Here is a 24,854-nt window from a genome sequence, read left to right as displayed (position 1 = left end):
CATTTATGTTCTAGAATCGATTCTCACATTAAAATATCGATATTTTAGTAATTTAGGGTAAATTTGTAGTTTATCATTAACAGGAACACAGTGGAAAGAAACTATAACATTCGGATTTTCTACATTCAAAGGAACTACTTCCCCTTCCGCCTTTCATAGTTATGGGCGAAATACGGCTGTATAAATGTCTTGCAGCCGCTGGCGTGCGCACTCACAACAATGGCTGAGTGTAATTGGAGTCATGTGTGGACATATTTTACCTCCACAAACAGCTGAGACGTGGTTTGCGATACATGTGGCAAAAAAGTGCTCCAAGAGTGAGGTGTTGTGGCCATACTTGCCAACCTTGAGACCTCAGAATTATGGAGATATTCAAAAGGGCTGTCACCGTTATTATTGACCGGCCTGGAAACAGCAGGAGTGTCCAAATTCAGAGGTTGCTTCCACCTGAGGACTCGGCCTTCGTGGTCTAAAGAAAGCCGGGGTACGTCATGCGCTTCCTCGGTGGAGTGAAACTCTGCCATCTGCTCCTTGCTCTCTAATATAACCGGGCGCTGACGTAAACTCTCCACCGTCTCTCACTTCTGTTTAATCATTTTCAGTTTGACGTTTATTCAGCTGTGTGGAATAATAAAGTTACAATTAATTTAATCTAATCTAATAACTTTAATCTCAGCCAAACCGATTTACTCACGAACAAATAAAACACTGAAAAAGCCAAACAATAACATTTTTAAGTTATCAAAGTGACTTGTACATCATGTTTAACCTGAGTGGTGAAAGACCGCGGGGGTTTGAAGACGATGTGTCGGTCGGCTCAGATGTTTGAAGTTCACACAGCTACATTCTCACCTGAAAAGGTTTTTTGCGACCCAGAAAGAGAAATAAGAGTAATATTAAAACTAAGTAGCTGCCGCCATTGTTGGAAACTGGAATTGGCAGGGCCGCGCTATGAATTCTGCAACATGGTTTTTCAATTCTGTTGTCCGGGTGGAAAATCAAGAGAAATTCGGGAGAATGGTGGCTCCGGGAGATTTTCAGGAGGGGCACTGAAATTTGGGATTCTCCCGGAAAAATCGGGAGGGTTGGCATGTATAGTTGTGGAAACATCACTAACCTTGTCAAACACCTCAGAGTAAATCATATCACAGAATATGACGAGCCTATGTTGAGACTGAAGAGGAGGACAGGGACAGGTGCTGCTGGGGCGAGACAGACGTCTCTCACAGAGTGCTTTAGTGCTGCAGGCAGGCAACGTGTTCAAATAGGCACAACTTCAGTTTTTTATTTCTATATGATGAACTCTGCATTATTAAGCAATAAGAACAAGTAATCTGATGTCCTGTGATCATGATGACGCTATAATTTGGAATACAATAAATAAAATAAGTTTTTGTATAAAGTATCGGTATCGGATCAGTATCGTCGACACCATCCTGAATACTACTTGGTATCGGATCGGAAAGGAAATCAGTGGTATCATCACTAGTAAATATTTCCTGCCAGCAGGTGTCGCTCAAAGCGGAAGTTTCCGTTTCGGTGGGATCACATGACTGTCTATGTCCGGGTGAGAGGTGAGGTTCTTGGTTTGAATACGCTGACAACACCAGTTTGTGTTTACACTCTTAATGTTTTATTTCTAACATTTTCTGAACGAGGCAACAGTTTAAGGTACGAACGAATGAATGTATGTTTCCTGGTGTTAGCATGCTGGCAGAAGAAGTGTGCTCCCCGTAGTCAGAGGACGAAACGGATTGTTGGAGCCATATTAGTCAGACTCTGGGATTATATCCGAGCAGCTACCTGCAGAGGGGAAAACTGCGCTTCCACGTTAACGAACATCCTGCTCAACAGTCAGGTAGTTAGTAGCTAGCTCATATGATGAGGAGGAAATCACGCCAGACCTGCAGAGAGACCAACCTCTGTTATAAAACGTCCTCCGCTTTATTTTGCTCTGGAAATAACGCTGCATAAGTATAAAACCTGCTTAAAACGATTAAACGCCTCAAAAGTCCTTCATAACCTTTAAAACACGGTGACCGTTAAGCGACGTACGTTGATCGTGACACCCAGTGTCAATAACGTAATGTACACATACGTCTCCATCCGGTCAGCTGCTACGCCAAATATGGATGTGAGCGTTAATGCTTCCCAAAAGCTACGTGGATGTTGCTAATCCTGGTACCCCAGGCAGGTTATTTACATTCAGCACAAATGTAAAGAAATTTGTGTTTTCTCAGTTATTTCTTTATTGTAACAATAATTGACGGCCAAGCATTTCAATAAAACAGAGGCAGTCAGAAGAAAACCGTTTCCTCACCCTGTCAGCAGCAGTTAGGAAGTGCAGCAAGGTTTGCAGGACGATGTGGCCGAAAGCTCTCGACCCAGACCGAACAGACTGCACGCAGCCAGACGGCAGTGCCGGTGTTTGCAACATGTGCACGGAAACCTGAATATGTGAAGGCACAAGTTCAGCGAATGGTCCAAATTCAGAGTTAGGGTTGTTACCGCACCAGCACTGACTACCAGTTAACTTCTAGTGACAATAGCAACGATTAGTTGACTGGTTGTGCACATCCCTAATCTAAAGTTGTTATGGTTGTGTGTAACTTTTAAATGCCCTATTTGCATCAGCCAAGTCAGCGCTGTGTGTTTATAATTTACCTTGATTGTGTTTCATTTCAGTTCAAGGTTGGACACAAACGCCAAACAGTCGTGTGACATTAGTATGTAGTTTTGGAGGCATCTCAGCTTTGAGGGCTGTACCATGAAGTAAGTTCAGCATAGCTAGTTTGGATCAGCTGGCTCGTCAACACCTGAAATCGCAGGTGGGTCTTACAACAGCGGTTTTCATATTTCCTGCTTCAGTCTCTGCGTGCACTTGCATAAAATCTGTGTGAGACATGTAAGTTTAGTTCTGCACAGAATGAACTGATTGTGTCCCTCCAGCTATGTCAGAGACATGAGGAGGAGTGGGTGATGGAGATCTGTGAAGACCATACAAAATACAGCACAAAAGATTTGCTGCCTTTTCTCCTTTGCCCCATTGCGCGCGCGCGCGCACACACACACACACACACACACACACACACACACGGTCGAATAAGAAAGCACCTTTTTTTTGCCAAAAAAAATTTATTGTTTATTTGTGTGTTTTCCCCCCCCCCCAAAAAAAATGTAATTAATTCACTCATTTGCTAAAGTCATGTGTGTCTCCTGGTGCACTGCAGACAGGTGGACTTCCAAACATGGAAGAAGAGTTGTTGATAGGCTGGCAGGAAGAGAAGCTGCATCTTAATCAGGAGGTGTGTCGGCTGCAGGAGGAGCTGGCAGAGAGTCATGCTGAAAAAGATGAGCTGGAATCCAGGAACAGAGCTCTGAAGGACAGGGTGAGAAGGGGCAGGGGAGTTTTGCTGATCATTAGACGAAGTTAAGCCTTTACATCTTTCTCTCTCCATCCTCCCACCAGCTGTGGCGGTCGTTGTCTCCCTCACTTGCTCTCTCTCTGCAACTAGAGGGTGAGCAGAGGGAATGGAAGAAGAAGGTAAGGGAGGGGAGAGAGAGGGAGGCCAGGCAGGCCCTGCTGATCCACAGGCTCCAGAACAAGGTGAGGCCAAACAGTAGTGCTGTACTCATAATTGGAGTAGATGCAGTGGGAGATGGAAAATATACTGATTGTGGTTTTATTGTAGGTGTTGGAATACAGAGAACGATGTCAGCATTTGGAGCTTCGGCTGCAGGATAATCATACACAGATGCTCAGCACCGAGGTCAGACTCAAGTAATAGTATTTGCAGTACCACTAACACACTGTCTGCTACGATACAGTAAAACTACCACAGTGAGTGTCGGCATACAGCTGTTGTGTGTTTGCTTTAACAGAGAATCATAGATGACTCTCTGGAAAGCGCCGTTCTCAGACTGGAGGAGGAACAACAGAGGTAAGTGGAGATGTCTGTCTGTGCTGGGTTAGACCTGCTGTGACCACATGAATTTAGACCCTCAAGTTCTGGTGACACGCCTGTGTTTGGAAATCAAAGCATGTAGAACTTAGAAACTATGATTCCCACAGTGTGCTGTGCATTGTCAGTATGTAGAAAGTACTGTGTAGTTTGTCTAATGAGCCTGGAAAGAAAAGCGTCTGGACTTCTTTAAGCTGCAGGTGTGTGCTGGCTCAGAAAAAGTCAGACATGCGAGTTACACCTTACAGCAGGTCACCAGGGGAAGAAATAATCACCTGTGACAATCTCTGCTTCATACCAGCAAACGGTGGGAACAGTACAGAGGAATAAGCCCGAACTTGCCCCGCCCTCGTTCGTCTTCGGGATCATTTTAAATACCACAGGTGTCATCATTTGCTGCCGTTTAAAAACAGCATCCTCACTAACCTGTGGCATATATCCATCTGTGCTGATCTGACTCTGATCGTCAACTATAATCAGAATCATTTATGATTTTATTCATTTTTGCTCAAAAGTAAGTTAATGTAAAAGAGGTCGCATTGGCCTTACATGTAAAATGGACTAAAGAAATGGTGTGATGGGGTGAACTTTGACCCCAGAGTGTGATTATGTGCTTATTCAAAAACAGCATTCTGACTAAGGTTCAGCATACACCACTCTGTGCTAAGTCAAAGTATTTCCTGTTATTTTCAGTCAAAAACAGGGTGTCTGTGTAGAAGGTCTGCAGGCCCCAAACTGCAAAACGAGAAGAACATGAAACACAGCATTAACAATTTATACTGTATAGTTTAAATAACTGGGATCATTTTGACCCCAGAGGATAAAAGCAGGGCAGCATCAACAACTATTTATTGTTCTTGCTCTTAAGATGTTTCAGAAGTTCTCATCATTTCAAAATTGTGCAAACGTTTTCATGCAGCTGTGCACCAAAAGTGAAACTCTGCAAAGTTATCAGTGCTAATTACTGTCAAATCATTTTGCTGCTTCCTCCATGCCAGCCTCAGGCATTGTACATTTATGTGTTCATCAGTGTTCATGTTGGTCTGAATACTGAATTTTACAGAACACAACAAGCGATGTCAAAGTACAGAGAAGCTGAGGAACAAAGCTGTCAGGACCAGCCTGATGTTAGTTCACATTTATTATATAGTTCAGTGTAGTTTTTATACACGTCTGTGTGGTTAGAATGAAAAAAGTTCATGTGGTAAATTCAGCTCTTGGTAGGAGGCTGAATCAGCGTTTGAGAGTTAATGCAATGATTTTATTTCTTAGGGTAATTAAAACACCTACAGTACAGTACATATACTAAACAGTCACAAAAATATTACAATATTTAAATGTAGCTTTTTGCTATTTTACATAAACGTGTATTGTTACTCACTCTAAGGAAACATTTGTTTAATCCTCTTGCTACATGCATAAGGACACTAAGAGAGTCTCATGTCTGTCAGTCTGCTCCTCGGTCACTGGAGGAGCTTCTCCTCCTGAAACATGAATGAAATTCCACTTTCATGCGTCTGTTTATTTGAAAAGCAAACACAGGAACCATTTGTATTGAAGTTCTCCAAAGCTTTGTCTGAGTAAAGGTGCATCCATCCACTGAAGCTTGCAGTCCTTCATCTTTGTTACAGGTTTTCTTCTAGTGGCCAAAAGTCATAACATCATTTTATTGTATTTAAAAAGGCTTTATCAAACCCAGAGCCAGAATTACTGCTATAGCTGTTTCATTTAATGAAGTTCACTTATAATCGTGATTGTTCTACACAAATATTGTCAGTTTTTTCATGACAGTTTAAAAAAGAAGTTTGTGGTTTTATTTGAAGCTGCTGATTTAATAAATTATTGTCTCCCTCCTCAGGTCAGTCAGTTTAGGTGACACCAATAGTCTCCTTTGCAAGCAACTTGTCCAATCAGAGCAGGCCAACCACGCCCTGAAGGAGGACCTCCAGAAGCTGACGAATGATTGGATGACAGCTGTGGAAGAGGCAGAGCAGCGAGAGGCTGATTTGCAGAAAGAGCGAGAGGTCTGCAGTTTAATTGATTTTAAAAGTGACCATTCAGATGGCAGTTATTGTGTTTCTATATTTGTGTGTGTGTGTGCGTGTGTGTGTAGCGTCGGCTGTGTCTTGTGGGGGAGCAGCAGGCTTGGCTGCTGTCTATCTGGAGATCTGTGGCTGCTCTGAGACGGGACTGCCACGCTATGAAAACGGCTGCTGACAGGTACGTCTGAGGCGAGGCTGCTTCACTCAGAGCACCGTCTCTACAGTTGGTCCAGTTATTAGCACCACCAATCAGCATTCGGACGAATTCAAAGACCCTAAAGAAGAGAGAACTTTAGAAGAGGACAGGGTTCAGACCGTTTTCAAAACCTGAGCTTGTAAACATGCTGACCCACCTGTCTGTGTCTGCAGGGACCTGTGGCAGCTGAAGGCCGAGTTTTCTCGCCTCTCATCCGTTCTCCTCTCCAGCTGTGACTCTGTCTCCTCCTCTCTGAGGCTCAGCACACTTTACATTAATCCTCTCTCCTTCTCCGCTTCTCCCCCTCTTCTCGCTTCCCACTTTCCTCCCTTTTCATTCTATTCTCCTCCTCCGTCCTCCGATCTGGCCCTTTGTCCTCCGAACTCTTCTGCACCTCCTCTCCTCTCATCCACAATGCGAATCTTTTCTTTGGGAGAGTTGGAACTCAAAGAGGAGAAGGATGAGGAAAGGAGGGACGAGGACGAGCAAGGCACTTCAGAGGTGAAGTCTGTTCAGGAGACTCAAGTTTTACAGCTGCAGCAGAGGTAAATTAGCTTCTACCAGACGTTCAAACACATCCTGCACCTCCCTCTGTTCTCCTCTCGATCATTCTCCTTTCTTTGCCAGGATTGAGGCGCTCACTGGCTCACTGCAGACCGAGGTCAGTCTGAGGGAGGAGAGCGAGAGGGAGGCCGAGAGACATAGAGTAATACAGAGAAGCCTGCAGTCTGTGAGCCATGCTGTGATCAAACTGGTGAGTGTGTTATGTTGGTGAGATGTCCAAGGACAGCGTTTCTATTGTCCTGTTTAACGAAGTCAAATAGAAACTGGATCACTGCTGTTGTTACATGAGTACAGTTATTATTGAACACGTCACCAGTTTTATCAGTCAGTCTATTTCTGAAGGGGGTGTTGGCCAGTAACAACCAGTAACAACCAGTAACAGCCCATCCAATATTCAAAGACATCAAACCATAGATGTTCATACATTAATCTGTAATAATGAGAAATGACACAGGGGGAAATATTAAATACTGAAATGTATTTAATGCTTTGTTGGTGACGACAGCTTCAAGACACCTTTTGTATGGAGAAATTGCTCAGGTGGGATTTTTGACGCGTTCTACAAGCAGCTTTTTAAATCCTGAAGGTTGTAAAAAGAACTCAAGTGCAGAGATTTTCATTTGGATTCAGGTCAGCTGATTGGCCGGCCAGCTGTAACATCATCTCTGAAACCAACTCACCGTCCTCAGCTGTTTGTTTTGCTAAAACAATTTACTATTTATTATATATTCGTCTCTATGAAGCATGCCAGTGCTGTATGCTGAAAAACAGCCCACAAACAGGATGTTCCCACCTCTAGACTTCACTGTGGGTTTGGGGTTTTGGGGCTGATATGCGGTGCCCCTTGACATCCAAACATGGTGGATTACGGCATCTACAGAGTTCATTTTTGGTCTTGTCTGACCAAACTAAAGTTTACACTCACCATTTATAGGCATAGAGACTTCCAGAGACCTTACACGTGGAAATCTTGCCACCACACTGGGAGAGCACCATGAGGTTGTCCTCAGGGTGCTGTATCACTTCGCTCCCACACTGCAGGCTTACTTGTGGTTCCTGGGATGTTCAAAAGTAGAATGGGAGGCAGAGCCTTGAACTTTCAGGTCCCTCTTCTGCGGAAGAAACTCGCAGCTTGGATTCAGGAGACAGACCCCATCTGTACTTTTAAGATTAGGCCTTTTTGACAAAGCTTGAAGTTGGGGCTGGATCAGGTGACCCAGCTTTATTTAAATCCCTGAAAGTGATGACGTCTCTCCCAGAGCTCTAGTTCAGGGACATCTACCTGTATCTTGTAGAGAAACGCTCCCCTTATATTGATGCCAGGATTAAAGCTTTCAAAGTGTGGACAGCTGTGTGTTTTCGACCTAGATGGGTAAACAATGCCACTGTGTAGGAGACGAATAACAAGAGGTTGTTCACTGTTGAAGCACAGGTTAGCGCTACATAGCTAGCTTCAATGAACTCGCACTCGTCTTACGTTTAGTTGACTTTGATATTTACTGTGTAGGGTTAGAAAAGTTGTGTCATAACAGTGAAGTTGACAGAGTATTTTTCCGACGTCAGTAAATCATTCCTGCAGTTTGAATGAGCCACCACAGGGTTGCTGTGGAGAAGCAGGGATCGGTGCGATTTGGCCCGTAAGGCGGGGTTAGGAGAGCTGTGTTCACATACGGGTGCCATACTCTGTGTTCCCTCTGGCAGCTGTAAACGAGCGTCAGTTAGTGCATCCACCAGCTCAGCAGCTGTCTGTCACTTTTGCTATTTTAAACTAAAAGATGTTTGAAGGATCCCTGGAGGGCAAAGGATGCAATACCGTTTTGCCCTCCAGGTGGGCGTGTCCCAGTAGCTCTGATGTCACGTGGAAGCTATGACGAGTCTGCGAGTGTGGGCAGGATTGGACACAAATATTGTGGGAGTGACAAACGGACAGGAGGGTAATGCTCAGAGGTAAAGTAGTCCCATGCATGGCTCTACTTCCCATGATGCAATGAGCATTCTTCGCTCACCATGTGTTTATACACCACTCTGCATTTAACGGAGTTATTTTTAATCTCTGGCTGTTTCTCTCTGTTATTGTAGGGTCTTTACCTTCCAATATACAGTCTATGAGGCGGCTGTTGTTGTGATTTGGCACTATAGCAATATAATTGAATTCTTGCAGTAGTTCGTGTTGATGGCTGGTCTACATGAAGCCCTAAGAGCCTCTGTCAGCAGCAGTAAGTGAAGCATTTGAAATTAGCTTGTGTTCTACTTTGTGTTCAGTCCAGAGTCCTGACCTCAGCCAGCAGTCAGTCGCTGAACATCTCCTCAGAGGGTGTCCTTAGCCTGGATCTGTCCTGCTTGCTTTCCGTCCTGTCTCAGACTGAGAGCGCCCTACAGTGGAGAAATGAGGAATTACAGGTAAACAACACAATATAGTTCTTATATGCAAAGTCACTACTGTTTTTATGATTGTGTCAGTGTAGCCACAATATCTGCCTCCTGATCCCTGATTGTCTACAGGTTTTCACAGTTTCTGTTGGACTGTGTGTCCACAGGTGTTTGTACTTTGCGTCGTAATAAAATGACGGTAAAAGGCTCCGCCCACTTCCTATCCATGTCTTACCATGCAACGACTCTGTGAATGGACTGGAGAAGTGTAGTGGTAGAGTCCTCCGTCAGGAATGAGATATGTGTGTCGACTTTTTATTCTCCCTTAAAATTATTATGCCATAACGCTGCACAGAGCAGCTCTGCTAACAGGTTATGGGCCCAGAGCAGCAGTAAAGAGATCCTGTAACTGCCAAAGGAAGGGCAGCGTTTCCTGAAACCGCAAGTTACCGGCAGGTGTTAAAAGTTTGGCACGATTGAGTGAGTAAGCGTTTTTGTGCATCATGAGCAGACGCACGGCAGAGTCGGGCAGTCGATATTCCCGTTTGCAGTTTGATGGAGATGAAAGGAAATATGAGATATGGGAAACGAAGTTCCTTGGTCATCTCAGACTACAAGGTTTGAAAGATGTCATCTTAAAGGCTGAGGGTGATGAAGAAGCCGATGGTGAAGATGATGACAAAAATGCAGAAGCATATGCAGAGTTGATACAATTTCTGGATGACAAAAGTTTATCGTTAGTTATGAGAGATGCAGTTGATGACGGACGGAAAGCCCTAAAAATTTTGAGAGGTCATTATGCAGGAGTGGGCAAGCCAAGGATCATAAGTCTGTACACCGAACTTACTTCTCTCACAAATGAAAAGAATGAAAGTGTGACGGACTATATTATCCGAGCAGAAGCAATTATCACAGCGTTAAAAAATGCGGGTGAGTCATTAACTGATGGACTTCTGATCGCAATGATAATGAGAGGTCTACCAGAGACGTTTAAACCCCTGATTGTGCACGTTACACAGAGCGAAGCAAAAATCACATTCTCAGAGTTTAAAGTAAAACTCAGAAGTTATGAAGAAACCGAGAGAATGCGTGCGGCTGTAACTGATGACAACGTAATGAGGACAAAAGTGCAATTAGACCAGGATTCTACTTCATGGCGAGCAGATGACCGAAGATCAAAGAATAATGAGATTGTGTGTTTTAAATGTGGACTAAAGGGACACACTGCAAGAACGTGCCGATCCAGAGTATGGTGCAGTTTTTGCCGGAGTAGTACACACAAAGATGCGACCTGTAGAAGGAAGCTAAGACGGGATGAAGCGAGAGGGGTTGTGGAGAAGGACTACGCGTTCAAGACGGGCTCCGAACCCCAGAGGGTCCCGGACGGCGGCCAAGAGATGCTGAATAACCAGCTACTGGTGGATACGGGAGCGACGTCACATATCTTTACGAAGATCGAGAGTTTTAAGACTTTTGATGACACATTTCGACCCGAGGCTCATTGTGTAGAGTTGGCTGACGGAAGGCGGAGCAGAGGAGCTGCAAAGCGGCGAGGAGATGCTGAGATAAGTATGATTGACAGTAAAGGACGCAGTCACAAGGTCACATTGAAACAAGCACTCTACATTCCATCGTTTCCACAGGACATTTTGTCAGTAAAAGCAGCTACTAGTAACGGAGCCACTGTGGTTTTCAAACACGGGGACAGTTTTCTTAAACATGTTGATGGAACAAAATTCCCTATATATGAACACGAGAGACTGTTCTTTATAAACACTGTGCAAGAGTTTGAAGAGAAATGTAATGGATGTTTTGATATGCAAACGTGGCATGAAATTCTAGGACACTGTAATTATGAGGATGTTCAAAATCTGCAAAATGTCGTTGATGGAATGGACATTAAGGGTAAAATCAACAAAAACATGCAATGTGAAGCCTGTATACAAGGGAAGTTTACTCAAACTAGGAACCGAGAACCAGATGAAAAGGCCAGGGCAGCATTAGAGTTGGTACATACGGATTTAGCTGGTCCGATTACGCCAAACTCTAAAGAAGGGTTTAAGTATGTTCTGTCGTTTGTTGATGATTATTCAGGTGCAACATTTGTATATAATCTGAAACACAAAAGTGATACCACTCAAGCAACTGAAAGATTTATTGCAGAGGTGGCGTCATATGGGAAAATCAAGTGCATTCGTTCTGATAATGGAACTGAATTTACAAGCAGACAGTTCAGAGATTTATTAAGTAGACACGGCATTAGGCAGGAAACTTCGGCGCCATATTCGCCTCATCAAAACGGAACAGCAGAGAGGAACTGGCGTACACTTTTTGACATGGCGAGATGCATGTTAGTTGAGAGCGAATTGCCAAAGTCTTTATGGCCATATGCAGTACAAACCGCGGGAGTGATTCGGAACCGATGTTTTAACAAACGCACAGGTCAGACAGCGTATAAGATGTTAACTGGAAAAAGACCTGATCTTTCTAGAATGAAAAAATTCGGATCATTGTGCTATGCTTATAAACAAAATAGGGGAAAGCTGGATCCAAGATGCGACAAAGGTGTTTTCTTGGGATATGACAAAAATAGTCCAGCATATTTGATCTATTTCCCAAAAACCGGGAAAGTTGAAGAGCACAGATTGATAAAAATACTAAATCCCGCGACAATGGATCAACAAACACAGAGTGATCAGATGTATGAAGATGAGGTTTATGAATCCAGAAAAGATGGTGAACCCAAACAGACGAAGGATGAGGATATTCCAGATGGTAGTGAAAGCAGTCAAACTGAGTCCGAGGTTAAAACTGAGGATAAAGTAGATGCTGGAGCTACACGTTATCCATCCAGAATCAGAAAGAGACCTGATTATTTGAGTGATTATATCACGGATGTGAAAGAGTGTGAAAATGAACAGATGCAAACCAGTGTTGATTATTGCTACAGATTGTTGTGTGAAATACCCACATCATTTAGCGAAGCTATTGTGTCAAGTGAGTCAAAAGAATGGGAAAGAGCGATGAATGAAGAAATTCAATCCCTTAAGGAGAATGACACATTTACTTTAACCACTTTACCAGAGGGTAAGAAAGCAGTGGGGGGTAAATGGGTTTATGCCGTTAAAAAGAACTCAGACGGATCAGACAGATATAAAGCTCGATTTGTGGCTAAAGGTTTTAGTCAAACAAAAGGAGTTGATTATGAGGAGACTTTTTCACCGACTGCTAACTTATCGAGTGTGAGAGTTTTGATGCAGAAAGTGGTTCAGGATGATATGTTGGTTCACCAGATGGATGTAAAAACCGCCTATCTACACGCACCAATAAATGAAGAAATATATATACAACAACCAGAAGGTTTTGAGACAGAATCAAGTGAGACTAATAAACTGGTGTACAGACTAAAGAAATCACTTTATGGGCTGAAGCAATCGGGTCGTAACTGGAACCAAACCTTACATGACTATTTAAGCAGTTGTGGATTTAGACAAAATATTGCTGATCATTGTGTGTATTCAAAAGAAACTGAAAGTGAAAAAGTAATCATCATAGTGTGGGTGGATGATTTACTCATTGCAGCTAACAATGAAAATGTGCTTTCAGGCGTGAAAGAAATGCTCTCTTCTAAATTCCAAATGAAAGATCTGGGGAAACTTAACCATTTTCTAGGAATAGATTTTATTCAAGAAAAAGAATGTGTCAAAATGTCACAGAAAATATATATTGAGAACATTTTAAAGAGATTTAACATGCAAAACTGTAAGCCAAGGTTAACACCCTGTGAACAGAAATGGACTCATTCTGATAAATCCGAGACATTACCAGATGTGAGGAGATATCGTGAAGCGGTAGGATGTCTTATTTATCTGAGCTATTGTACGCGACCTGATTTAAGCTATGTTGTCAGCAAACTGTCACAACATTTCAATGCGCCAACTGTTGATGATTGGACAGCAGTGAAACATGTTCTGAGGTATCTAAAAGGTAGTCGAGGAAAAGAACTGTGTTTTAGGAAATGTTCAAGTGGAAAACTAGGTCTACAAGCATACAGTGATGCAGATTGGGCATCCGATGTTTCTGATAGACGCAGTATGACAGGTTATTGTGTAAGCCTAAATGAAAATGGTCCTTTGATATCATGGAAAACCAAAAAGCAGACAACTACAGCACTATCAACATGTGAAGCCGAATACATGGCATTAGCAGCAACAGTTCAGGAATGTATGTATTTGACTTATTTGATTCAAGATCTTGATGAGTTTGAGTATGAAATACCTATGATATTGGAGGACAATCAGGGAACAATCGCTTTGTCAAAAAATCCAGTGAACAGACAAAGATGTAAACACATTGATGTGAAATATCATTTTATAAGGTCAGCTGTACATGAAAGGAAAGTGCTCATTGATTACTGAACAACTGAGTCAATGGTAGCAGATATGATGACGAAACCAGTTTCAAAGTCTAAGTTAGAAAAATTCTCTGTATTTGTGTTTGGAATGTAAGATGTTTTTTCCGGAGGATTGTTTTTCCCCAACCTGTGTACAAGTGGGGGTGTTGGATTGTGTGTCCACAGGTGTTTGTACTTTGCGTCGTAATAAAATGACGGTAAAAGGCTCCGCCCACTTCCTATCCATGTCTTACCATGCAACGACTCTGTGAATGGACTGGAGAGGTGTAGTGGGAGAGTCCTCCGTCAGGAATGAGATATGTGTGTCGACTTTTTATTCTCCCTTAAAATTATTATGCCATAACGCTGCACAGAGCAGCTCTGCTAACAGTTTCACACCAGTTTGTTGGAAAGTGTGTATTTGTCATGTGAAATACTTCAAAGTGCAGGTTTTAACACCAAAGTACTGAAGTAGTTAAAATTGTGTATACTGTTCAAAACTTCATGTTACTGAGTGTTGGCTGTGCAAACTGCCAGGATTAGTCCATCATCTTAAGGAGTTGTCTGTTTAGGCCCAGACTCTGCTGTAGTGTGTTACACTGATGTTCATGGTTCCCAGACAAAACAAGTCTGTGTGGACAGCGCTGTGCAGCTGATCCTAAAGTGACATGACAGCGCTTCAAACAAGTACGGACGGCTACATTGTAACTGAAAATGATCATTTTCACACATTTCTGATAAATTCAATTTTCCCTTAATGTTGTATTAAAGCGTAATTTTGTTGTAGGACAGCTCCTTAATTTTAACCAATTTAAATAAATTACATGAAATAAAAAATCATTATCACATTTAAAATATTGCAAATGTATTTTAGATGTCTAAAGTTACTCAGCCTGATGTTCATTATACAGTCAAAAAGCGGCACACGCACGCCTGCAGTCTGAATCAGTATGGTTATGTGTGTGCTAGTCAAAAGCCTTACTGTGTGTGTGTGCGTGTGTGTGTGTATCAGGGGGCACAGCGATCTCTGCAGCAGCTCGGTGAGCAGAGAGCAGCCCTGCACCTGCGACTGAAGCAGCTGGAGGACGACAACCAGCAGCTACACACACACCAACAACAACAGCAGCAGGAGCTCGGCCACATTATGGACGTACTGAGCAGGTTCACACAGAGAAAATCAATTCAGATTTTTTGCTACACTTTTGTGTAATTCATGCTTGTAAATGAATTAGTGAACGACACTGACAGAGTTGACAGCTCTGTATTTACCGATGTGTGTGACAGAGAGAAGGAGACGGCGTCCTTCCTGCGTCTGCAGGTCGAGGAGCTGCAGAGGAGGGAGGAAGAGCTGAGGAGAGAACATCACAGACTGAGAAAGGAGAAAGACGAACAGGAAGAGAGGAACAGACAGCTGCAGACAGAAATGCGCAGACGGTACTCAGCATAGGTCACCACTGCACTGCACTGTGCTTTACTGGTTCATCAGCAATGCACTGGTTTTGTTTCAGAGTTGAGACTGAGGTGTTGGAGAACGTCCAGCTAACAAAGCGGGAGACTTTGACCCAAGCAGAAATGTATAGTCTGAAGGTAAACAGGCTCAGTCACTCAAGCAGTTTTTATACCTGAACTGAGACGGAGCAGTGATGTGATATTTTACGTGGAGACCAAATATCAGTCAATGAAAAGCATAATAAACTCCTGCGTCACCATTCTGAGAGAACGTTAGCCCAGCAAACGTGGCATAAATCAACAAAAACCATCCAGCATAGAATGACAGACCTGCCAGTCGGACCCCGTTCAGTTACAGACTGATGACTGGCTGTGTGAAAAAGGTGATAAATCACATTAAATGTGATTCAAATACTACGCTTACTGCAAAATGTTAAAAATCACAATCATATATTGTGAAACTATCGTATTGTGGGCGATTTAGCTTTTCTTCCATTTAGCACACAGCAGGAAATGGTCCTCTTCAGAAACTGTTGTCACTAAAATAAGTAGTGCATCATTTAAAACAGCTGAACATCTTCTGGTGTCGTCGTCCTCTTTTCTCGCAGGGAGCACTAGAGAGGGAGCAGCTGGACAAGCAGCGAGCCGAGGAAGACGCTTCTGATATGAGAGATGCCTTACAGAAGGTACAGACATGACACCGAGAACGTGTCTGTCCTCAGAGGAAGACTCGTAGCTTGGTCATTTGCATAGAATGACGCTCTGGCTGCCATCTTTGTCTCATCAGTCCAGGGAGTGCGTGTCGCGTCTGTCGTTGCAAGAGAGCGCGTTAAGACGGGAGGTGGAGGAGGGACGGGATGCGCTAGACAAGCTGTCCACCCTGAACTCTTCTTTGGCCTCAGACAAGAGAGAGCTGCACAAACAGCTGCTGCAGGTACTCCTCCCTACATGCCCCTCTCTGTGGCTTCCAGCTTTAGTGTACATCATGTAAGTCAGTTCACGTGTCTGTTACCAGCTGGAGTCTGAGCTGTCAGAGGGCCAATCACAGCTGCAGGCTCAAAGGTCACAAGTCAGTTCCCTGGAGAGGGAAGTCAAGACCCTAAACATGGATTTCAGCAAGCTCAGGTGAGGTCAGTTTGCACCCAAGTCGTCAGGCCAGAACAGTAAAGTTAATTTGATTTCAATCCTGAATAATTAGTGTGAATTGTGCTGTGTCTGTTAGAGTACAGAGAGAGGCTGAGGAAGATGCTGTTCAGCAGCTGAGAGGACGAGAGCCAGAGGAAGACGGGAGCTTTCCCTCTGTGGGTGAACAGCAGGTGGATGACCGGTCCTTTCAGCATGCCGCAATGTGTGAGGAGCTGAAGGAGGTGCAGGACCGGCTGGGGCACGCAATGCAGGAGGTGAAAAATGGGAGCATACAACAGCAGGAGCAGCTCAGAGAGAGTAGGCGGCTACAAGAGGAGCTGGATAGTCTGCAGAAGCACAAGGAGCAGCTCGAAGTTGATCTGCAGGAGATCCGGTGCTGAGCACGCGAAATAAACTCAGGGTTTGTTTGTACGGGTCGCATCATACTGACATCCTGTTTCTCTCTGCCTGCAGGTCTCTGTCGCTGTCTGCCCACCAGCAGCTCAGTGAGCAGCAGAAGCGTCTCTCACAGTCAGAGGTGGAAAAATGTCAGCTGAACACACACATCCACACTCTGAAGCAGGCCAAAGACACCTTACATGGTCAGTGACAGTACGCCTAAAGTCATAGTATCAAACCTTTAAGAATAATGAAAACACATAAATGTGGCACTTCAAACCAAATTCCAAAAAAGTGATGAAGATATAAAAACAGAATGCAGATCTCATAAACCAACATTTTATTCACAACATTAAACATGTTTGAACTGAGAAAATGGGCCTGTTTTAAGACCACTATTAGTCGGTAACACATCTCAACAAAGGTGGCATCAAAAGGCTGAAAAATAAACAGCACCAGAGATTTTAGCTTAATTGGCAACATGATTGAGTATTAAAAGACATCTTAGAGAGGCTCTCTCCCAGGGTGACCGAGCTCTGACTTGCCTCTCTTCAACCAGCTTCTCAGATGTTCGATGGCTTTATTGCTTCACAGGACTCACAGAGCCCCTACACCCCACCTCCACAGGTTTGCAGCATGGCTTTAACCCCTGCCTCCAACAGTTGGCTACCACGTCTGCTTATTTCCCCTCTTTCTTTCCTGAGCCTCCTCTAAGCAGCTTTCCCACGGGACAAGCAACATGACAGGTTTAGACTCCTCAGACAGCAGCAGGCTTGAGTGTGCTGATCACAGTCCTGCCTCCCTCCAGTCTCCCACTGTTCCCAGCAGCCTGTCTCGAGACCACAGCTGCTCTCCTCCTCGGACAGAGTTGTGAGGATTGACTCGATAGCTCTGAGGACAACATGTCTCAAACTTTCTAACGTCCACACACACTCTGATTAAATGCAGTGTGAATGAAGTCATCCCAGTGAACACACTCAAGTGAAACATATCAGTTGTGCTGACATTAATAGGAACAACAGTGATTTTCATGTAAAGTACTTTAGTTGTATTTAAAACTTTTTTTGTCTTTTTAAAGGGGAGATCCAGTGTCTGAGAGGCGAGCTGGAGGAGATGATGTCCAGGGCAGAAGATGAGAAGAAGAGGAGAGAGATGAGTGAGGAGGAGAGGAAGGCACTGCAAGAGGACATGGAGAGGATGACAGAGGAGATAGAGAAGCTGAGGAGGAGGAGGAGGGAGGAAATGGAGAGGAAGGATGAGACGGAGACCGAACAGGAAGAAAGGAGTTTCTTTAGTGAGAACTCGGGGAGAAGAGAAGGAGCTGAGGTGCTGAGGATTTGCATTGAGGGATTAACTGAGGAGGTGGAGGAGAGGCAAAGAGAAGAGGAGAAAATGAGGAAGGAGGTAATAGAGATGAAGACTCGAATCAACCTCATGATAGAAAGAGTACAGCGATTAGAGGGAGAGAAGGAGGAACTGGAAGAGGAGGTAAAGAGGACAGAGGAAAGGCTGAGAGAGGAGAAGGAGTTTTGGGAGGAGAGGAGAAGAGAGGAGACGAAGCAGAGGGACAGAGAAGTGGAAGCCCTCTGTGAGCGGATGGAGAGATTGAAAAGGGAGGAGGAAAGGGAGAAGAAGGTGGACCAGCTGAGGACAGAAGCTGAGAGGGACAGATGGAGGGTGAGAGTGGAAGAACAAGAGGAGGAGATTAACAGACTGAAAAAAGAAATCTCAACATCACAAGAGGATGAAAGGAGAAAGAAAGACAAACTGCTCGAGGAGAAGGAGGAGGTGGTTGCAAAGCTGCTCGAGAAGCTAAAGGAGAAAGCGGCGGAGGCAGAGCTGATGAGGCAAAGGCTGAATGTGGCCAATGAGAAGTTTAATGAATTTAAGGCAGAGGCGAAATGTAAGGAGCAGAGCCTGGAATTACAGGTGAGGGAGAGAGAAGAAGTAGGGGAGGAACATCGGGAACATCTGAAGGAGGGGGAGGAGGAAGGAGAGAGGGACCATCGAGAGGTGAATGCCAGACTAAAGCAAAAGGAGGTGAGAGGAAGTAGGAAAGGTATGGAAAAAGATGACACGATCTCCTCCCAGGTTAGGGAGCTACAGGAGGGACAGACAAAGAGCGAGGGAGCAAGGAAAAGAGTAAGAGAAATGGAGGAAGCCCGTGACAGGCTGCAGGTGGAGATAAAGGAGTGGCAGGAGAGGGCAGAACACAGCGAGAGTGAGGCTACAAAGCTTAACCATATCTGTGTGGAGCAAGAGGAGGAGGTCCAGCGGTTAAGAGCTATACTGGAGGAGAAGGACGAGGAGAGAAGAGAATGGGAGGCACTAAGTAGAACCGAGAAAGAAAACACGAGGAGACTGCAAAGTAAGCTGATGGAGGTCGGGGAGGAGAAGAAGAGATTAGAGGAGAAAGTTAGGGAGGCCGAGGAAGAGAGAGAAGCACTTAGGAGAGCTGGGGAGGAGACAAAGAGGCTGGAGGAACAACTGTCTGAAGTAGAAAGTGACATGAAGGACCAAAGAGAGGTGCTGAGGAAGACGGTGGAGGAGAAGAGGAGACTGGAGAACACGCTAAAGGAAGTTCAGGAGACGACGAAAGGAGAAATGGATGAGCTGATGATACTGAGGGAAGAGAAGAAACGTCTGCAGGATAAATCGATAGAGATGGGAAAAGAAGCTGATGGACCAATGAGAGCCAAAGAGCAGCAAGCAAGGCTGTTGGACACCGAGGAGGAGGAGGCGTGGACTCTTAGGAGGGAAGTGCAGAAGGAGATGGAGAGAAGCAATCTAGAGATGTCGGTGCTTAGGGAGGCGGTACAAAAGGAGAAAAGAAGGAAGGAGGAGGCACAAGATGAGCTGTTAAAATGGAGAGAAGAAGCACAATATCTCAGAGAGGTGTGGAGAGAGGAGACGCAGGAAGAGCTGAGGACGACTAAGATGGAGTTACTGGTTATTAAAAAAGAGCTGCAAAAAGAACAAAATGAGAAGGAGCAGATAAAGGAGAAGCTACGGAGGACGGAGGAAGAGGTGACAGCTCTCAAGGAGGAAGTGCAGGAGATGGAAAACAACAAGCTGACAGAGACGAAAGATGACTTTCCTCAGGAGGAGTTGAGAGGAGTGAAGCAGAGCGTGGAGGTGATGGTGCCAAACTCCCTGCAGGTACTTCAGTCTGTCAGTCACACAAACACTGTAGAAACACAGTCATCCTGACAGTGATACTGCTTGAACTGAAGAAACCAGCCTGAGGTCAAACCCTCTGTAGCAGGGGTGTCAAACATACGGCCCGCGGGCCAGTATTCTGTCAGCTCCAGCAGTAACACGAACCATATATCAGTAAGAAGAACAACGTGCTGTCGTTAAAGTAAACCTCGTGTACTCACTGTTTGTCGTCTGTACGCTGAACTGAACGCTGGAGTTATTGTGACTAAAGCATTCTGCATGACTGAACACAGGATGTACAATCACATCCAGCCTGAGAGACGACACGTCAGCGAGCCTGATCGTCATCACTGCTGAGAATCCATGCAGGCAGGGGTGGGACTTTATTTTGATAGGCTCACCATGTGGCCAATCAGATGGGATCATACCATTACCAGTCTTATGGAATCTCAAATGGTTTGACTTTCCAAAAGACACCAAGTGTAGGTGTACAGGACAGGTACGTAGAAAGACGGGAGAGCAAGCGTGTCGGGAAATAGTGAAGGAAGGCGTGAAAACGTGCAATGAGCAAACATCTGGCTGCATTTCAGTGACACTGGGTGTCTGGATGAGTCTGTGTGCTTGAAGCCATTTGATCATTCTTAACTTGTTTGATTTCTCACCACAAACAAGCACGAGCAGAAATTTTGAACTTTAACTGTTTGTTTTTCACTTTCTGCTGTAGAACGACTGCAGTTAAAAACCAAAGGACTGTCTGGGCAGTAGGCTGCCAGGACTTTGTCTGTAATTTTGCACATTTCTCAGCCCGTGAAAGTTTATCCATTAGTCAGACCTCAGATTCAGGAGGAACAATGTGGTTTTCACTGTTGTCTCAGAACACCTGACCAACTCTTTATCCTCTCAGGATATTTGAGGTGCAGGAGAGTTTGCACACGTGTGGGTTTTGGCTTGGAGAACTTGGGCAGTTTCTTGGGCAGTGTCCTATTGGGAGTATGAAATGTCTGGCCTGTTGTTACGGGCCACTCTGTCCCTGTACAACCATAGCGAGGGCTTGGTTCATATTGCCGGCAGTAAGACGGTTTCATTTTTGGTGGGTGTTTGACTCTGTCAGGCTCCCTTTTGTCATGATTGTGTTCATAATATTTATGCACAGAATATGTAGCTATAGCCAGGTGGTGGAGGGTCTCCCCCTCGGTGGCCTCAGGATTTCGTCTTTGCTTTTGTGGACGATGTGGTTCTGTCGCCTTGGCGACCTCCAGCTTGTGCTGAAGCGGTTCACAGGCTGGGATCCCATGTTTTACAGTTTTGGGTCGTCGATCTGTAGTTTATAGCACTCTCCCGTGTCCCTGTCTTCTGTCACAGCAACAAACACCAGTGACACAGTGCCAGTGAAAACCACATGCCCACCCATCATGATTCCAGCTGTCCACCCAGAGATTATCCAGATATTGTTTTTTGCAACCTGGAATGATCTCAAGACTCTTTACAAGAAGTAACAAAGAAACAGGTTATACCTGTTAATGAGTGAATTCTCTAACTGAAGCCTAAAACGTGTGTAAGTCCTCGTATAGTGTTTGTTCAATGCCTGAACTCTGCTATCAGATCAAACTGTGAATAATAGCACTGCCCCACTACACTGATCATTCAAACTTGTGTTATCAAGGATTTTATTGAAGTTGATCACAGGGTGTTAAATGCTTCTGAGCTGAAAACGTGCTACATAAGTTCACAAAGATCTGGGGTTGAGCTTAAGCATTATTATAAATAACGTCATCTTGTATATGGGTTGCATGTAATCGCTATGACGCTGTTCTGTGAATTTGACATTGTAATGTAACTGTTTTTATTGCTGATGTGCAGGTGGACACTCCGAGTCAGAGCACAGAGGAGATGGAGGAGGACCGGGATGGAATCGGATTAGCTGGATCACAGCAAACAGATGCAGCTTTGGTGGGCTATAAAAGGAGATCTGATACAGAGGTCAGTTTGTGGTCATGCTGTCAGTGCAGCTGTACTCAAAGTGCATCGACAGGAAACGGGTTGTAAAGTGGAGCTGTGTGGGGAAAACGTGTCTGCAGGGTTTGAAGGAGAGACTGACGGTCCTGCAGAGTCTGGTGGCTGAACTGGAACTGGATCAGAAACGACTGAACAAGAAAAACTTTCATCTGGAAAATCAGAAAGACAAACTGAAAAGAGCGACACACACACTGAGAGAGACGCTGCAACAGGTATACACAACAATGAGACAGGTACACGTGCACGCACCCAGAGAGACGCCGTGTACACTTCTACATTAAGCCACAGGTACACAGCAGGATGCAGTTTGTCTTAAGTGACCTGAGTTGATTGCAACCACATCCCAGCAGATGTGCCGCGGAGCTTTAAAGAAACGTTGCCGTGTCTTTGCTCCACGTCACGTAAAATAGTGTTGGATCTATTTTTAACACAAGAAGTGTCGAGTTGCACACAGCAAGGTAAAGTGGCAAGAACTAGGACCCAGGAGCAGCACAGAGGATCTGGTCAAACTATGTTCTGATATAGGATATAATCTGGTCACCATATTTGCTCCTGGTGTAAACAAAGGGCAAAAGAAGTCTGAGTCACAGACCCAGTGTGAGCCTAGGACGAGACAGATTTCAATATGCAGAGACACCACCTTGGCATACTGAGGCACACAACACTAAGAAAGGTATCCAGATACACAGCAGACACACTGACGTGAGTACACATTATTGTGTATTTCAGGTGGAGGAAGAGCGCTCGAGGCTCAGACAGCAGCTGAGTGAGAGCATCCAGGTGAGACACACAGTTCCCTTATTACAGTAATAATTACAGGTTGTGTTAGTGTAAGTGCATTTGTCCAGACTATGAGGTGTGTGTTTGTGACAAATGTCAATAGAGGCATGTGTGTTTTAGGGGTCTTTAACCACCACAGAAGAGCAGCAACTGAGGAGCAAAGTGAGGGAGCTGCAGGACCAGGTGAGTGCAAAGCACCAAAAAGACTTCCTGGTGTTCTGATGTCAGGTGGGTGCTGATGATGTCTCTCCTCTCCTCCAGGTGAAGCAGCTCCAGTTTGCACTGGCTGTCGGTCAGCAACAAAGGGCAGAGTTCATTCAGCAGTCCTCCCGAAACAGCCAGTCAGTGCTCTCTCTGAGACTTGACCTCAGTGATTCACTAGCAACTATCACACAACATCCAATCCCATCCATCCTAGAGTCTGAGACACAGCGATTGGATCGTAGCATGAGGGAGGAGGAGCTCAGAATGTCCTTCAGCCAGCTGTGAAAATTCAGGACCAAATGTTCTTAATTACTTTACACTCATTAAATTGAGAGGTAGAGCCGTCTTGAACATTCAGGTCTCTTCTCTGTGAGCTCTTTACCTCATGTTTATTTATTTAACCTTTATTTATACAGGCAGTCCCACTGAGACCTGCTGTCTCATTTACAATAGAAAGTATAGGCTCTGCCTCGTACTCATCCAAATAGAGCTCTTCCTGTCAGAGGATTCAAAGCAACTAATTAAAACCAGCCAATCAGAATACAAAGGGAAATAATGCACATACACCTGCTTTTCTTGCTATTAAAGCCAAAACAACCTTTCCTGCATTGTTAGAATTACACAGAACTAACACGATTTAATAACAGTTCTGGTGATTATTGCTGCATCGTAGACATTACTTTGGTCTTCTTCTGTGACCTCATGGTTTCTTTTCTCTGCATCACACAAAGCAAAGAAATTCTTATTTTTCAAATTATTGTCAGTGTTTCTGCATATTTATTCTTCTGTTTTTGTTCTGTGGTTATACTGGTCATGTTTCACATGCTGCCACTTTAATACTTTTGTCTCATTTTAGTACCATTATTTCTGTATACAGTCATGTAATAACAACAGCACTTTTTACAGCCACGAAGCTTAAAAAGCTGATAAACGTTTACAGTCCAACAATGCCGCTTATTTATATTTGTTTGTTTTAATGCGCAGCTCTTCCTCGAGCATAAACCCAGACTCACCTGAGTCAGTGGCTCAGGTGAGTCTGGGCCATCATGTTGTCTTTTCTAGATCCAAAAGAGACAATTTTTTAACACTACCTTATTAAGGTGGCCACCCTGATTACCAAGATGTATTTATGAATTGCACAGGTGTAAGGTGTACCCATTTATACTGAGTACTAATATTAATAAAATAATTGTCACTCTGCAAAACTGAAGGATCATGGATGCAATGTTCACAGCAGCTGTGATGCTTGGACACTGATTAATGCAGAACAAGTGTCACAATTGGCCAGTCTGAGGGGAAGTGCCACTAAATGTTTGCTCCAACCCTGAAATACATTGCAGTGCCTTCCCACAGTCCTCCAGTCTGAGCTTACACAGGCTCATGTTGAAGTCAAAGGTCAACTCGTGGTGTGTATTTGTGTGTAAATATGTGCGGCCAGCTCGAGGAAGCGTCCCGGGGGGGAAGGAAGCTGGTTTAGACAACACCCTGAAATCTGAGAGCTGCACCTGAATCAGCTGACGCGCCCTCCAGTTCATTTCCTGTTTCATCAAATCACTGTCAGTGCGTAGAGCAGCGAATTAACTTGTACAAGTTTACATTTTTACAAACACTGAAATCCCAGATTTATGATAGTTTGCTGTTTTTATAGTTATTCATTTGTCAACATAAGAGCGGAGACGGTGATTACATCACATATTCATCATCATCTCGTCTCATTTTCTGTTACACATTAATCTTGAGTGATTTGTCTTATAAGCTGACTGATGGAAAATTGTCACAGTTGCATCTTAGATGTAAACATGAGGCTAAAATGACTTTAACACTGAACGTGTGTGAAGTAAGGTTTAAAATGCAGCTGCAGACACTTTGTTCTGAACATTAGTTTGAGGTTCAGGTGTGATGCACAGCCCGGACAGCGTTAGTTTGAACTTAACAGCTACTTTTAAAAGTTATTTACTTGTATTTTATAATAAAATTATTCTAAAGTTGTCAAACATTTTATGCTGTCTGATTGTTGAATTCACAGAATGATACTGAAATAAATCATAAATGCTATTTGGATTTTTCTTTGTTACCTTTTTACAAAAATATATTTTAAGCAGCAGAAAAAACAAAAGCTTGTAAATGTTTCCAAAGTGGACGCGGTGGCAGATACCAGTGTGAGAAAATCAGAATAAATGAACATGTTAATAGTG

General features: G+C 44.0%; 1 protein-coding gene across 3 annotated transcripts; it reads left to right on the top strand.

Annotated features, from left to right (window-relative positions):
- The first annotated feature begins 1,522 nt into the window (after nucleotides 1-1,522).
- Nucleotides 1,523-24,854, top strand: LOC146690121 (uncharacterized). Of its 3 annotated transcripts, none has more exons than XM_085434987.1 (25): nucleotides 1,523-1,574; nucleotides 2,686-2,828; nucleotides 3,231-3,389; nucleotides 3,470-3,607; nucleotides 3,693-3,770; nucleotides 3,883-3,941; nucleotides 5,821-5,986; nucleotides 6,076-6,182; nucleotides 6,374-6,745; nucleotides 6,828-6,954; nucleotides 9,027-9,164; nucleotides 14,540-14,688; nucleotides 14,812-14,961; nucleotides 15,036-15,114; nucleotides 15,585-15,662; nucleotides 15,764-15,910; nucleotides 15,992-16,101; nucleotides 16,199-16,495; nucleotides 16,576-16,703; nucleotides 17,579-19,659; nucleotides 21,520-21,639; nucleotides 21,738-21,887; nucleotides 22,405-22,455; nucleotides 22,576-22,638; nucleotides 22,717-24,854. In XM_085434987.1, exons 3-25 carry the CDS (start codon nucleotides 3,249-3,251, stop codon nucleotides 22,942-22,944), a joined length of 5,157 nt encoding a protein of 1,718 aa, XP_085291113.1. In that variant the 5' UTR covers nucleotides 1,523-1,574; nucleotides 2,686-2,828; nucleotides 3,231-3,248; the 3' UTR covers nucleotides 22,945-24,854. The 3 variants fall into 3 exon arrangements, with proteins under 3 accessions (XP_085291113.1, XP_085291114.1, XP_085291112.1); XM_085434988.1 differs by lacking the exon at nucleotides 1,523-1,574 and adding an exon at nucleotides 1,581-1,671; XM_085434986.1 differs by lacking the exons at nucleotides 1,523-1,574; nucleotides 2,686-2,828 and adding an exon at nucleotides 1,581-1,858.

This window comes from Copadichromis virginalis, linkage group LG16 (genome assembly GCF_057382275.1).
Source record: "Copadichromis virginalis isolate Kocher_CV1m ecotype Utaka linkage group LG16, C_Virginalis_male_GT1.1, whole genome shotgun sequence".
Classification (NCBI taxonomy): domain Eukaryota; kingdom Metazoa; phylum Chordata; class Actinopteri; order Cichliformes; family Cichlidae; genus Copadichromis; species Copadichromis virginalis.
Note: the sequence above shows the minus strand (reverse complement) of the source record. Positions and strands in the feature narration are given on the sequence as shown.

What these genes read in the sequence shown, in the direction of transcription:
- LOC146690121 (XM_085434986.1), top strand. Translation starts at nt 1,682, where the DNA reads ATGAATGTATGTTTCCTGGTGTTAGCATGCTGGCAGAAGAAGTGTGCT. An exon ending in TGGTGCCAAACTCCCTGCAG is followed by an intron (nt 19,660 to 21,519) that starts GTACTTCAGTCT and finishes GCTGATGTGCAG; the next exon opens with GTGGACACTCCGAGTCAGAG. An exon ending in AGCTGAGTGAGAGCATCCAG is followed by an intron (nt 22,456 to 22,575) that starts GTGAGACACACA and finishes TGTGTGTTTTAG; the next exon opens with GGGTCTTTAACCACCACAGA.